We start from the raw sequence: 16,398 nt of genomic DNA, 5'->3' as shown, positions 1-16,398 counted from the left end.
ATTTGGTACATTGGCTTCAAAAATTAGAGTTAGTGACCAAAAATTGACCATAATCAGCATCTGTTTGTTTTGGGGTGCAATTGTAGTTTTACTGTAGATTTATTCCAAATTAGGACCAAAAATGTAAATTGTCAACATTTTTCGACTTCTACCCATGAATCAAATAATGCATTTTCAGTGACCAAAGAGGAAATGGCAGCTGTGGGATTGATATAATGTCACTAACGAAATCTATTTCGAACCATGTAAACACCTTTCTTTTCATCAATTAACTAATATCATGTATGGAACAGAAGTTTTACGGATTTTTTATAATTCATTAGTTCACAATTCATAGAAACACATAAATGACTTTTGATTGATATGGGATTTTGAAACAAATAAAACCACCAATATTTCTTAAAAAAGCATTTTACTCGTATAACAAATATAATAAAAATCGACGGAATGTATGAATATTAAGTAACAGCCGGATTTAAACATGAAATGTACAAACATAGACTTTCGGATTTATGTCCTATATATACAGGTCATATTGAAAATATGATACATCTTTATGAGAATTCTTAAAACATACTTAAACCACCATTTAAAAAACATACGCAAAATAAACACGTCAAGTAGTTAAGTACTAGCCGCACCCGGGCGAGGTTCAAATCATGGAAATACTTCGTACGTCTCGGATATCGAGGCTATATCGACAAGGACGTGAATACTGTAACGTCGAGAGACGCGGGATCAGATGTGACTCCTGCTGCCGCCCAATCCTCGGGCCGGTAAACTGTTGCTCTTCCCCTTGCTATTTTCGGACGTCGCCTGACCGCCTGCCTCCCTGGAATGAGCCACCACTATGCTCAGACACTGGACCCATTCCTCCGCGTTCTTGCCGTCGCTGGGCTTTAAGATCAACGTCTGGTTCTCGGTGAATATTTCGAAAGCTTTCGGGATATTCCGGGAGCCCCTAGACACGCGAACTGACCGGATTTGATGTATGTCGATCGATTCGCCACCACTCTGCAATAAAATGTTATCGACAATGAATAATAAGAAATGCCTTCTATAGTCCTTCGAATAAAACAGGCAACGCACGTCATCAACGCCGTCAAACGTATTGCCAAGTTCAGTATATAAAAACGTCAATTCTGTTTTAAATTCCGAGTTGTCCGAACATGTAACCGAATCGGTCTATAAAATTCGATTTGTATTGTTACTGAAAGAGCTCCTTTAAATCCTTGAAAAAATATACATTAGATGTACTATAGAGTTAAAATGAATTATATTTTATAACGTTATTTTTGTTTCATTATTTTATTTACATTAGTATTTTGTCGTTAATATAAACGAAAATTAAAATTAGGTGCCGCAACGTTGAATTATAAATACATTGGCTGTTTTATTGGAAGTACTATGTAAAATATGTAAATGTTATTTAAAAAAATCATAAACAACATCAGTAACAATATATTTCACGAATTCAAAAATTTAGACCCGGTAAAAATGGATTTAAAGAAAAATTGATGTGTAAGGAACGACAACTGATTCACCCGGCTGATGGAGCCGCGTCGCCGTCAGGATGCCAGGCTATGAATGGTTCACTGTTTTCGGGAGCAGGTTATGCGAAGACAGCACGTAGTTATAGGCCTAATTTATGATTTGTTCTGATGCTTTGAGTATCGCCGCCACGGGTGAAATACATTCAATTAGTGTTGGGAACAATCGACTGAGATCGACTATCGACTGTTCAGTAACTGACTACTTTTTACTATCGACTATTTCAGTTGCTATTTTTGGTTCGACTGTTTTTACTAGTAAGTGTTTTTAGTCCTTTACTTTTAGTTACTATTTTCGGTTCTACTAGTTCATTCGACTGATTTTTAAGGATATGGCTGTGTCGTCCTAGGCGCGATTTCCAAAGTAATGCACCGAATTTATGCTTATATAGATATATATGTAATATATGTGGTTTTATGTTTTTTTGTAGTTTGCTTGTGAATAACTATATATTGTAAATTAATATAGCAGCATTTTGGAACGCTAGTTTTCGAGGGCAAAAAAATTAAATTGTAAATGATAAATAGTAACATACCTTTGACTGGCATAGTAGGTAATACTTTGTACTGATATAATAGGTAATACTTTTTTGATAAACTTTCACGACAAATGCATTGCGAGACGGTTTTGTTTGATGAAGATGGATAAGTTGAACGTGTATAAAGAGTACTTTAAAGTGTTTACCGAGAGCTTGGAGAAGTTTCAATAAGAATAGAATGTATAGTGAACCTTTGTTATAAGTTGCCCGTCGCGTATCAGAGGAAGTTTCATACCCAGATTGAGGTGATTCAGCAAATGTTTTGATGATAGACATTATAAATGTTCACATAGAGAAACGAAGTGAATTATAAACGGCGATGTTGATGTGTTGAGGTAATCGCAGCGTGAAGGCGTGAATTCTACAGTAAAATTCAGTGAATACGTACATTACGCAAGTTGGATTAAATGAAAGACATATTATTTTATAGACAATTAAAGTTTAGGCGTTGTTATTCGACCGTCTATTTGAAAATCTGGAGAAATATGTATTAAGCGAACTATTAAAATAATTGCTGCTGTAGAAAATTTTACAGAGAACAGTGTTTGGATTGTAAACTAGGTCAACCCAGTGCAATATATAACGTTGTCGTAGTGCATGGTAACAACGTGTCAGATGATCCTGTCATCGATTAAGACTTAAAAATCTGTAAAATGTGATGTTATTAAAAAATAAAGAATGAATAACGGTGTTAAAACTTAAAATGGACATGGTACGTGTTTACGATTTTGAATGTTTTAAAATTAAAGGAGACGATAAGGTTGAAATAAACATTGGAAATATTCAAGGTGACGAAAATTGCCGCTGTGAAAGACTTCTTTGTGAGATCGAGATCCCGACGTACACAGTGGACCAAGATTAACCTGACGCTAGATAAATGAAAACCAACCCAATCTTAAATGGGCCTATTGTTATTGAAGTCATATCGATTACCCGTGACCGTAAAATAATATATAGAGGGAATAACTGATAAGCTCTTGTACTAGGAATTCGTATATGATGATACCATTAAGGAAAAATGTTAGCCTGCTTAAAGAAATAAATGGATTGCTTCTGATCTAGATTTGTTGGCGTAAAAACGAAATAAAATGTACATCTTTTACTATACTTGATTTGGAGTTTGGTTAAATATTTGTGTACGAAGATTTGTAAAATGTTGAAAACGGCTTTTATTCCACACGATTTGTACTACGATATTTTAAGAGCAGTATTATGTATTATATAAAATCTTGTTTCACGGTTTAATGACTAGAAAGAAGATCTGTATAAACTTATGCAGAACGGCGTGTTTTATGTGATGTAAATGTTTTCCGATGACCACGTATAGTATTTGAGAGTTTTCGTAAATATAATTTAATATTGAATTATGGGCGGTGTTGCCAGAAAAATAGTAAAAAAATAAAGGAAAGTATCGTGATTAATTCAAATTGACAATAATATTTTCTGTATGATAATAATTCACTCCTGTCCCAGTATTAGAAAGCAAAAAATATAAGAAATCCTAATACTAAAATATATACATATAAAGCATTACTTACAGATCCTTTGCAAGACAAATGTGCTCCCGATAATGTAAAATATCTCGTCCGCCATCGTCGGAACAATCTCCATTTACCTTTTTTCTCTTTCAATTGACCTTCTATCACAGGCTGTGCATCTCCTAAAACACGTGATTATTTCATTGAATATGAATATGTTATTTTGAAAAAAATTGTTTGTTGGCAATGGTATATTGGGCCTGGGATGAATATTTAATGATGAATAGTTGATTAACTAGATTAAAATAATTTTATTTAAACCACATTTGCTCCACTGTTTGTCGGGTAGAAGTATAAAGAAATGTGGCTTCTGGTTCAAGTAATTTCCTAAGAGGCCATCATTCTTTTGAGAGAATTCTTTCGAGATCTGAGAACAGGAAATAGTCGCTGGCGGCCAGATCTGGAGAATACGGTGGATGGGGAAGTAATTCGAAGCTCAATTCATGGATTTTTTGAGCAGGTTCATCGTGTGTAGTTCACTCGGGTGACTATCGACTGGACTTTGGAGTGACGTGATGGAGCCATGTTTCATCCATTGTCACATATCGACGCAAAAACTCGGGTTTATTACGTTTGATCATCAGCGCGGTACCCACTTTGCACAGAGCTTTCTCATACCCAAGTATTCGTGAATGATATGATGTACACGTTCAGTTGATATCTTTAGGGTGTCTGCTATTTCATTCAATTTCAATTTACGGTCATTCAAAATGATTTTGTGGATTTAAAAAATATTTTCGTCGGTAACAACTTGTTTTGGGTGTCCACACTGCGTTTACCGTCTTCGGTGCTTATTTCACCACGTCTAAACTTAGCATACCAATATTGATGGTTGATTTTCCTGGGGCAGTGCTCAGAAACTCGGCATCAAGCCAAATTTTTGCTTCAACCGTATTTCTCCCTTCAAAAAGCAATATTTTATCAACACGCGAAATTCCTTTTTATCCATTTTTTTCACAATAACAACAGTTGCTTCACTCAAAATGCTGTAATTCACAAACTAATGATCTAACAGCTGTCAAATTTATACACGTATCTTTTGGGGATTTGCTAACTAAAAACATATGGATTTAAGTCTAGTAGCGCCATCTATATGTCAGGCCGGGGACTTTTTAATTGACCTGTTATTTTCCGTAAATGTATTTCAACAAATAAGAACAAAAATCATTAAGAGAATACTGTGTGGTAAGTAATTATTTGTGACTTCACTTTATAATAAATACCTCGTAAGAAGCCCATAGCTCTTTCTGGATGAGCGCAAAGGAAACAACACCACTTCACGCCACCTATGCTGGTAAGTATCCCGCTACCTTCCAGCTGGTCCACGGAACCGCCCATATTAGGAGGGCACACTTGAAATACGTCGAAATATCCAGCGTGCCTTAATTCGTTGAGTATGGCTTCCTGATCCTACGAAAAAAATGTATTAATAAGATAGGCCAATAATTCCTGTGTTATATAGTGTGCTGATTTCGAAGATAATATTAAAAGACGTAATTAACATACTTTTGTGCAAGGAAATGCACTAGTAACCAGTGTAAGGAAGGTTTTATTCTCCGCCTTTAATATATCCCAGCAGTGTTTTAAACTTGCGACTTGCGCGTCTCTCGAACTTAAAGCATGTGAATGTCGAGCCTAAAAATTCAAATTACATTATTTATAAGGTGAAGATAAGCTATAAAATGTGAGTTTTATTAATATCACTACATTATAAAACGATGATAAAAAAAGAGTAATGCTAGTTATGTGAGGCTGGTTCCAGAGAGTGCATGAGATCAGATCTCCAGCACGGTTTTAATCCGAATTAAAAATACGTCACAACAAAAAATGATTGAGAATCACTGATTAGTATTGTCAACGTATTTAATTAAATTTCTGAAATCGGCTTGAAAGTCTTTTACGATTTGGTTTTCAGCTCAAAATGGTAACCTTTAAATGGTTTTTAGAACCAATGACTGGTGCGAAACAATATGTGTTGGAATTTCGGAGAAAAAGTAATTCACGTTTTTTGGACCGTATTTCCTTTATTTATTTATTTATCTATAAATCTGTATATCTTTATTTATTTGAAGTTGACTTTTTGAGATGATATACATTAGATGTGACAGTTAACAATTCTTAATTTTCTTGACATATCACAATGAATTTCCTCTTTCCAGCTTTTTATTAATATTAAATTAATTCAGTGTAATATCTCAAGATCAGTTCATAAGTTACAGTTAATTAAATGAATATCATTTTGTTGCTTTAGCTTCTCCATATGGCAATTCAAATAAAAAGCTTTAGCGGCAATGTTAGTACTGATTTGTTTATTGATTGAAGTCGTACCATTCATTTAGACGATTTAAAATGGCAATTTGGTCTGCCAATTAGATCAAAAAGCAACCATAATAGGCTATAAAACATGGAAAATTGTAGCAAAGGCATCATTTACGCTCTTGGTTGGGAACTTTTGTCCCACCCGCTATACTTATCGGATTTGGGTCGCCTTCCTTACGAAACCATTGAATGAACCTTCAACCACCATCATCTAGAATAAAAACAAGAAGCTAGAAAATGGTGTAGGATTTCCAGTTTGGATTTCGATATCACCACTCGACAATCGACCAAGTGCACAGAGTAACAGCGGTTGCTGAAAAGGCATTCGAAGAAAATAAATACTACCGCGCAATCTCTCTCTAAGCTTTTGACTGAGTACGATATTTGGGATTTATTTACACAATGAGTAAATTACTAGTGCGGAATTGCCGTCGACTGCTGGAATCATATCGCGAATCTCGCACGAATTCTCAACACTCAAACCTATTTCGGCTGTAGTTTTACAGGGTAGTGTCTTGAGATCACTCTTGTATCTACTCTATACTGCTGATATACCAACAACAAAAGAAACAGTACTTGGAATATTATCCGACGACACATTTATCATGGCAAAATATATACCTCTGTCTAAGGTTTTATAAAAAGTACAAGTAGCAGTCAACAAGATCATCAAATAGACTAGAAACTCGAAAATACAGCTTAATAGTTCCAAATCTGTCGATGTTAATTTTGCGTTGCAGTGAAACAACAAAAACCTAATTATATCACTTGAGGGATGTCCGATTCCTCAAGCAGAATCAGCTAAATACCTCGGCATACATCTCGATAATAGGTTAAATTGGAAACATCATGTTAGACAAAAAGCAGAGCAGATTAGACTCGAACTCAATCAACTGTACTGGTTAGTCGGAAGATACTCTCAACTTTACCTAAAATCAAAGAGATTGGTTTATCAATCTATGATAAAGCCAATTATGTACGATTTATTACCAATGCTTATTGCTACGTAACCAAAGAAGACTTACCCGATGACCTCAAAATCAAATGGATATACGAAGTGATCCAACATTGTGCCTTAAAGCATGAAATAAGGTCGCTAAATATCGCATAACAATACAGCAACTGGACAACACACAGGAAATCAGAAGATTGAAGCGAACCACACAAACTTGTCTAGTGTACAAGTGTATTCTTAACTTTACTTAAATAGTTTTATTTTAATTTGGGAAATACATACTGTTGGATTAATCCCGTACTCGCCTTTCTTGTGTATTAAGGCAAGTACAGTCGAACAGTAGTAATAAATTAATTTGTATTTAATAAAAAATGTCTATTAATATCTATAAAAATTTTCGTTTTTATTCACATTTTTAGAGAAATAGGGACACATTTATTTTACATTTAACTGTTCAAAACGTGAATTACTTGTCCAACCAGTATTATGACCTACCTGCAAAGAAATAAACATGAGGTGAATCCAAACTCGAGGATTCCTCGTTCGCATGGTGAAATACGTTTTGGAATAGAGACAATGTTGTCCCCTGGCCTGGCAAGCGAAATGTAACTTGGCGGATTTCTTCTGTCTCTTTTCCTCGATGGTACATTTGGCGGGTGACGGTATGCGCAACGACACCTTCTCCATATACAACTTGATTTTATCGAGATGTTTTTCGCAGAAATGCTACAAACGAATATTTTTGTTATCCGGCTACCGTGGCTAAACTCATCAACGTCACCTGTATGGTGTCCCTCATGGGATACGGCTCGAACACGCTCATCCTCTGATTGGCGATGGAATTCTGGTTAATCAGCGTGACGCTAGTATTGTTATTGTTATTTCTTCGAGAAATAACCGTGGTCGGGCCACAGATATTGACGTTTACTAAAATATTTTGTTTTTAAAACTAGAAAAAGCGCGTAAAATATCGAAGGGTTACTTACCCGAACACAATCAGGCATACAACAAGAAAAAATTAATATAAATACCTTCACATTAAACATTTCGTTTAATATATAGTTTCAAAAAAAAATGTTTATGAATGTAAACGAGGATGAAATTACTATTTCACATTCAAATTAAAATGGGTTGCACCCAAGTAGCGACGATTCCTTTTTATGTGTCCATTAATATGAAATATGATGTCTTTTTATTTCTTGTACTGAGTTTTGTGGTGGTGCAACCTTGGTATTACTTTTAAAATATATTATAGAAAATTAAACTTGTACCAATAAATAAACTTATCAAAATTTTAACATTAATTTAAAGGGATACCTTAGGTTAATTTTTAAATCCAAGAAAATATATTCTATGTATATATTATATACTTGAAATATGCTGAAATTAATATATATTTTTTACAAGTAGCGCAGTGGCGAAATGAAATTTTAATGTGCATGCTTAATTCATTTTAATGAGGCTTCCTAAGAGTCACCGATTGGTGACTACTACCCCCACCCCATACCTCTCGGAATGGTTGTTCCCACATAGTAGGCTAAATATATAACTATAAATATATAATCAACTTTTTTTTTTAATCTATCACATACATATCATTTAGTTTTAATTGACAATTTAAATTGATAAGTCATGATTTGTTTGATTAAAACTTTCATATTAATATATGCGCAACTAAGAAAGGTACTTTAACGGACCCACAATTTGTGTCTTGTCTGACTTAGCATGGAAAGGTAGTAAACTTTAATGGATCACTAATTCTCAAGGAAATGTTTCAAAAGAACAATGGGGAGCATTGGTGGCAAAAATGGAAAAGACCATGAAATTAGCAATATTAAATGACTTGGATTGTCATTACAGTCCATATAGCATAGATTTGAAAAATACATTACATTTTAAGTACTCCACAATTTCTCAAAATAATAATTTCTTAGAAGTTTTAATAAATTACATCTTGAGAGCACCAGATATAGCATAAAAAGACAGGACATTTAAAGCAGTAGTCTTAATCTGGCACTAACTATGTAAAAGATGAAATTAAGTTTTTTAATTGGAAAGTGAATACATTATTTAGAAAAGTAAAAACATAGAATGCAGAAAAATCATTGCTTCAAATTGCTTTGCCATCTTCCGTACAGTCTAGACCTGGCCACCAGTGACTATTGGATTTTTACAAACCTTAAAGTATATTTCAAGACAAGAGACAAGGATCGAACGATGAAGCAGTTGCCGAAGTTGAAGCCTATTTTAAGATAGTTAATTGTTTTTTCAACACTTAATGACATGGAATCGATGTATGACCGTTTAAAATAAACCACAACCTCTGAACAGGCAGCAACATTGTTCTTAAATTGATATTGTATAATCAATAAACAATTAAATTCTAATCGACGTAACATCACAAAAAGAAAAATACGTACCGCTGCCCATCGATGATGGCCCATTTATAGCACTGTGCGATGAATTCAGCATTTCCGGCGGTGGGCTACTGGGAATCACCGATATATTTTGAGTGGTGCAACTCGTTCCCGTAGTTAAAATGTTAACTTGGTTGCTACTCAACAGCGGGCCGGTATATCCGGAACTGACTGTTACTAAACTATTATTTGCATGAAGTGGAGGTGGTGAAAGAGCACACGTCATGGACGACTGGAACAAATCACCAGATAAGAACAGCGTATTAAAACACAACGCGTTAATTAATAAATCTTACCATCTGATTCGAGAGCAGGGTCAAAGGTCCTTGACTTAACGGCCTTTGGATTCGAGGGGGTGAAATGGTTGTCACGGTTACGCCACCACTAGAGACCTTTGAGCTATTCCACTTCATGTTGTTGCTGGTCACAACAACAGGTGAGGTAGGCAAGGGGTATTGCGACATAGGCATGTTATTAATCTCTCTAAAAATGTATGTCAATTAAATTAAACCTACACATATCTTTATTAATACGTTACCTGGAAGTACTTAGTTTTGTCATGCTTTTATGGAGACCTCCAACTGACCCGCCAGCAACATTTAATCGTGTCATGCTGCGATGGGTATTAGAGTTCTGCACTGTATGTAACCTGAATGTAAAATTGCGCATTAATACCTTAATACATACTGCTTTTACCAGGTTTAAAGGAAAGTCATTACCGGTTTTTCTAACAGATGTCGCTAGGCTTAAATATGCAATGTTTTGATTTGCCACCTATATCATTATATACTACTGGCATCAAGCTTCAAAGCTATACGTGTCATATTTTGTCAAAGTAACCTTTATAGATTAATACCTCCAAAAAAGTTTCGTGCCTGAAAACGTACATGTGCGACACGCATTACTTTTCTTATTTAATAAAAAGAAAAAGGCCGCTGCAAGTCATCTTTTGCTAGTAAAAAAAAACATGTGAGGCATGGTTTCGAACATTTAAAAGTGTTGATTTCGATGTGCAAGATAAAAAACGTTCTGGTAGACTGAAAACGTTTGAAGATGCGAAATTGGAAGAGTTATTGGATTAAGACCCAACCCAAACTCAAAAACAATTGGCAAAAGCATTAAATATTGCCCAAGAAACAATTAATGATCGATTACGAGCAATGAGGAAAATCCAAAAGATGGGAAGATCGGTGCATCAATTGAATGACAGACAAAAGGAAAATCGAAAAATCATTTGTGAAAAGCTGCTTAAAAAGTATGATCGGAAGTGATTTCTACATCGACGGGTGATGAAAAGTGACGTTTTTTCGTAAAAAATTATGGTTATCGCTTTAACGTTTTGGTGGCACAAGGACAAACAGTTTTCGGATGGCATCCATAAGTTGCCTGAAAGTTGTATAGAATCAAATGACCATTTTTTTCATTTTCTTGAAAATCATGTATTTTTATTTTAAAAGTAATGACTTTCCAGTACACCTGCTAATACAACGAAATTTGTCACATCACAGAATATACAGATAATTGTTTCGTGGCAATCATTAACTAGATGGCACTGCAATCGCCTTTTCAGAGCATTTTATTGCTTTGTTTCAATTTCTTTTCGCTTGTTAGCATCTATTGTTTTGGATGTCTTTTAACTCTTTTACTTTTAGGACTTTTTCTACAACATTGTGACTAAATAATAAGTTGATTATAATGCATCTTCAATCTAAGATCTAAGTATTGTGTACCCGGATAAACAGAAATCAAACAAATGATACATCGTTTTCCTTGGAAGAATTCTTTATAGAAAGTTAATTAATTAGTATTCCAATAGCAGATGTCAAGTCATTCAAGATTTGAATGGTAGAGAGTGTTGAGATGTAATTACATTTATTTATATTTAAGAAAATTAAATTTTAAGTTATAACGAAAATTATAACGTTTTGTTCTTTTGTATAGTTTTGGGGGTATAATTTATTTGACCATTTAAACTGTTTTCTTGTTATATTTGTGACATAGGAAAGAATTATGACTTGAGATAATATAAAATATCGCATTGTATCGAATGTTTGGTGAAGCTAGGCCAAGATAAGAAAGGAACTGAGCAAACAGAAAACATGTGGCTAGCAAAAACGACTGGCTCGGGGCTCGACAGCACCGGAGCTAGACAAAGCGTGTAAGAAGTTAGACCTGGTAGAGGACCCTTTATGGAAGCTACAACCATAAACTCCAAGAAGGCCCGAGATAGTGAAATATTCGAGCATGTTTAAGAATCCGAAACGCACGTGTTTCAGCGTCGTGAGAAGTTCCTAGCTGGAAGAGTATTTCGCTGCCCGAAATTCCGAACGAATCGGAATGCAAAAAGGGGTTTCTTGAATCATCCTTCCCAGCCATCACCAAAAACCCGAGCATCAGCGATAAAACACGATGCATCGAGAATGAGAATTAAAAAGTTAAGAACAGAAAGGAAGTCAGAACGAGAAATAATTAAGGATAGAAACAATAAAATGTCTAAAGCCAAGAATTAGCAGAAGCAAAATTACAGAATAAGTCAGATCAGTCAAATGTGAAGAGTAAGAACAGAAACAAGAGTCAGAATTAAAACAAAGACAAAAATAATCAAAGATCAAAACAGAATAGGTAATTTCGGTATTTTTGAAATGTTAACAAATAATGGAAACATGGTTCCATCATTTCACTCCGAAGTCCAATCGACAGTCATCCGAGGGAACTGCACATGATGAACCCGCTCCAAAGCGTGGGAAACAGTCGGCTGGCAAGGTTATGGCGTCTGTATTTTGGGACGCGCATGGAATAATTTTCTTTGACTACCTTGAAAAAGGAAGGACCATCAACAGCGATTATTAAATAGCGTCATTGGACCATTTGATGGACGAAATCGCCGAAAAAACGACCGCATTTGAAGAAAAGGAAAGTGCTGCTTCACCAAGACCGTGTCACAACTCAGTGAAAACGATGACAAAAATCCATGAATTGGTTTTCGAATTGCTTCCTCATCCGCCGTATTCTTCAGATCTGCCCCCCAACGATTATTTCCTGTTCTCAGATCTCAAAAGAATGCTCACTGGGAAGAAAATTTCGTCGAACGAAGAGGTGATCGCCGAAACTGAGGCCGATTTTGAAGCAAAGGACAAATCGTACTAAAAAAATGGTATCGAAAAGTTTGAGGGTCGCTATAATCAGTATATCACCCTTGAAGAGAATTATGTTGAATAAAAAAACTAATTTTGCCAAAAAATGTGTTTTACTATGGTAGGCCGGGGACTTTTCAATTGACCTGTCATGACTGAAAAGTCGTTGTTTGGTGCTTTCTACCTGGATTTAGGAACAGATTTGATGAACAGGTTTGACTGCTGTAAGGGCCTTAAAAAAAGCAGAAAGTTACTGCCGGCACAGGTAAGTTAAACACTAATTTAATTTTTTTTTACTTATTTTAAAACCTATTTTTTCTTGCTATGATGCTGAAATTAATTTCCGATATTGTGCTTTTCCCTAGTTTTTCAGTTTCATATCCTCGTCTCAACACCAACATAAATCAATCAACTTAATAGTGAATTTAGGGTAAGAAAAGTATATTTCGACGCACCTGCCTGTGCTCCTTGAATCGCCCAACTTCGCTCTTCTAGTATATCCAGTAGGCTGTGATGGATTTTTGTCGGACGCCGTTTGATGTCCACCCACTTTTACAATCGTTACACCCCCAGAAGTCACCTGATTCTGCGACAACTGATTTGTACTACAAATTGAACATAAAACAATATTACTGACAAACAGGTCTTCATCGAATTTACCTGGTGTGATGCCTTTGCCTGACTCCCGCTAGTACTTTATCCGTAAACAATATAGGATACGAACTACACAACAGCGTAGCCTCTCTTAACAACGCGCTCTGTGAACCTCGGTCGGCCTTGGGCAAATATTCTAGTACAAAATTCAAGGCGTCCTGAGCCCTATCCTAAAATAATTTTAGGCTTTTTATTTTTAATCTTCACGATCTAGTTTGGGTTATATTACTTTACTCAATTTTCCAACGGCTCCTATGACTTGCGCCGCTAGGCAAATGGTCTGCGGATGTCTCTGTGCCGCTTGCTTCATGGAATGTACGTGGTCTGCCAACAGAACAGGTTGTTTCTCGGCCATGTGCAAGAAAATTTGTAAAGTTGGCGCAGCGGTAACCGAACTCGATAGATATTCACATAATTGCGGAACGCTTGCTTCCAAAAGCTAGACCAAACGTACAGTTATGTTACAAATATAATCAAAAATTCTGTTATCCATAACTTACTGATGGTTTATCCTTCGCCATTAGAGAAAATAGATTCAATAACGCCAATTTTTCTTGATTATCACAATGAGGTAATAAAGAAACCAATGCCATCGCATGACCTTGGAAAGGTTCGGGCGATACTTCGTATATGTTTGGTAAAACTCGACATAAGGGATAATTGCCTGTAAATATTCGATTTAAACAACAAAACAAAAGCGATTCTGAATTCGGTCTTATTAAATTTAATTTTATTTCTAGAGGATATGAACGTGTACCCATTTTTTTAAAGATTTAGTTAATCAAATTATTGAATCTCCAGAATATCTATGAAAATTTTCCGGAAAACGAGTTTCTTACGTACGTGTCGTATTAAATTAATTTAAAATTCCAAATTTGTCATTTTCATGGTAATATTTATTCACCTTTATTTTTGTAGTAAAAAACTTGAAACGTGGAAATAGTAACAAATGAGAATAGCACTCGAAAAATATCGTACATCAGTAATTTGTCAGATATAACTTAAATTTTAATTTGATTGAATTTTTGATAATCCTTCAAATATTCTCATTAATCAAATTATTAAATCAAAATTCAAATTAATCCAATGAATATTCTTCTAGTTGTGCTGGCATATAATATACGAAAGCTGAATTTATATTTACGGGAAAAAGAATTTACTAAGATTGGAATCATAATCACACTATTTTTCTATAACAAATGGTTAAAATAATAACAATTACCATGGCAACAGGAATATAACAAATTATAAAACGTTTTCAGCTTATTTTGAAGGACATTTTAAATTTACTACTACTTTTTTGAAGATGACATTCAAATCCTAACACTTAATTACTCATAAAGTAACGAAGAAAAAAATTATAAATATTTATTCATTTATAAGAATAAATATTATATTTTCACAGCTAAAAGATGGCATTTAAAAATAGTACTTTTAATTTTAAACTTGAATATTAAATAAACTTATGACACAGAAGATAAAACAAAATATGCTCAATGTCACTGAAATATCATCCTTTAATTGATTTACCTTCTGAACCCATTAGGTTTCCATTTTGCATTTACAGTAACATTTATATATCTTAAATTTTATTTCGTAAAAAATGAGTTATTAAAAAATGTCGTATTTTGTTATGAATCAGTTTAATACAAAAATGTCTTCCAAAGAAACCCTTATGTCAACGAGATCATTTCATTAAAATCTCATCTAAAAATACAAATAAGCCTAATATAAGAACATTTTGGAACTTCACTTTATCTGTTGTCAGCTTCACATAAAATTCTCCATATTTAAGAAAATATTACCTGAAATGATTGAATCCATTATTGGTTGTACATGAGGAGTTAATAAGCTTGCATATTCCATGGCAGCCAAAGATAAATATGAAGCCATATTGCGAGATAATTCTTGATTGCCCTTATGTAAGAACTTTACAGCAACAGGTAATGCACGCTGCATAACAGATTTTTTACTATAATTCTGAAATAAAAGTAACTCTTAAGATCAAACAGACTAAATTTAAATTATATTTGATTCAAATAAAGAATTTTAAAACAAAAATTTAAACAAAAACATATAATTTAAATAGTGCTTTAAGTTCATACCAAAAATATGCAAGATATAATATCACTTGAAATTTTAGCATGTGGTGGATCTTCATCTCTATTGGATACTTGTAAATTGTGATGTAAACATGATTCTAATAGATTCACTAAAGCTTCACAATGTTGTTCTATGCTGGCAGTTTCTCTAATACATGATGTTACTCTAAAAAAATTTAAAACAACTTTCAGACCTTATTTTTGAAATATCTATGTACTGAAAATACCTTGTTATACATATTTCTACTACACTTTGATCATTATCATTATTAACATAATCTGGAAGGGATGCCAAAAATGTAATTTCTTTGATCTAAAGCAAGCAAATATTATATTAGATAAAATTAAACCAGCCAATAATTTATTTTCTTTTTATGGTAGAAATACATACCACATTAGTAAGATCATTAACAATCACAGAATCTGGTACAGAAAAAAGATCACCAGCCCTAGACAAATCTCTGTTTTTCAACACTTGCATAAATAATTCGTGCATTTTCCTATTGGCTTTTTCTTCATTCATTTTTTATTAGTTTGGATAATGCACTATTTATCGAAAAACGTATGTGTAAACAGACACATTTGTCAAACATGTAATCAGCTTTGGTCACATCTGTTTCCAAAACAAATGAACACTTCTAATGATAGGTATTTCTTCATGACCTGGTAGATTCCTTAGATTCTTGAAATCTCTGAAAATAACGGTTTGATATCAGTTTTTACCCAATCACATGATTTTTAGTTGGTTTTAACAGTAAAAACTTGACGGTCGTTGACTTCTCGAGCTCTTAAATCGCGAAATTGCAACGCCGGTGAAAGTGAGGTGGCATCATCGCGCTACAGGTGGTTTATCAACGCGTTGACGTATGGTACCTAAATCAGATTTCATATTATATAAATTATTGATCATATAGGAAATATGATTTATAATTTGTTTATCAAGTGAACATAAAACCAGTATGTTTTATATCGATTTTATACTAATGATATATTATTAATTCAATTCTAACCTATGTAAAAATGTTTAAAATTTGCCTAATTATGATCACTTAATATATTAGTACCTTCCTAGACATATATATATATATATATATATATATATATACATAGATATTTCTCAATATTTTGCGGTAGGCATATATACAAATAAACGCTTAGATATGCTAATTGATGATAAACAAGATTACCAA

At 34.0% G+C, this 16,398-nt stretch overlaps 1 protein-coding gene across 1 annotated transcript; it reads right to left on the bottom strand.

Annotated features, from left to right (window-relative positions):
• Positions 1-395: 395 nt before the first annotated feature.
• melt (ventricular zone expressed PH domain-containing protein melted) lies at positions 396-16,016 on the bottom strand. The gene is made up of 17 exons (XM_076395521.1): positions 15,600-16,016; positions 15,436-15,521; positions 15,212-15,374; positions 14,912-15,086; positions 13,607-13,770; positions 13,336-13,545; positions 13,113-13,276; positions 12,908-13,057; positions 9,857-9,967; positions 9,615-9,801; positions 9,322-9,550; positions 7,683-7,828; positions 7,397-7,627; positions 5,134-5,262; positions 4,851-5,037; positions 3,628-3,749; positions 396-1,014 (listed from the first exon to the last, which is right to left on the bottom strand). Exons 1-17 carry the CDS (start codon positions 15,729-15,731, stop codon positions 739-741), a joined length of 2,862 nt encoding a protein of 953 aa, XP_076251636.1. The 5' UTR covers positions 15,732-16,016; the 3' UTR covers positions 396-738.
• Positions 16,017-16,398: the final 382 nt, after the last annotated feature.

Source organism: Rhynchophorus ferrugineus, unplaced genomic scaffold (genome assembly GCF_030347505.1).
Source record: "Rhynchophorus ferrugineus isolate W39M unplaced genomic scaffold, kcgeb_rfMv2 rfM2, whole genome shotgun sequence".
Lineage (NCBI taxonomy): Eukaryota > Metazoa > Arthropoda > Insecta > Coleoptera > Curculionidae > Rhynchophorus > Rhynchophorus ferrugineus.
The sequence above is the reverse complement of the archived record's forward strand: the minus strand, read 5'-3'. Positions and strand labels throughout refer to the sequence as shown.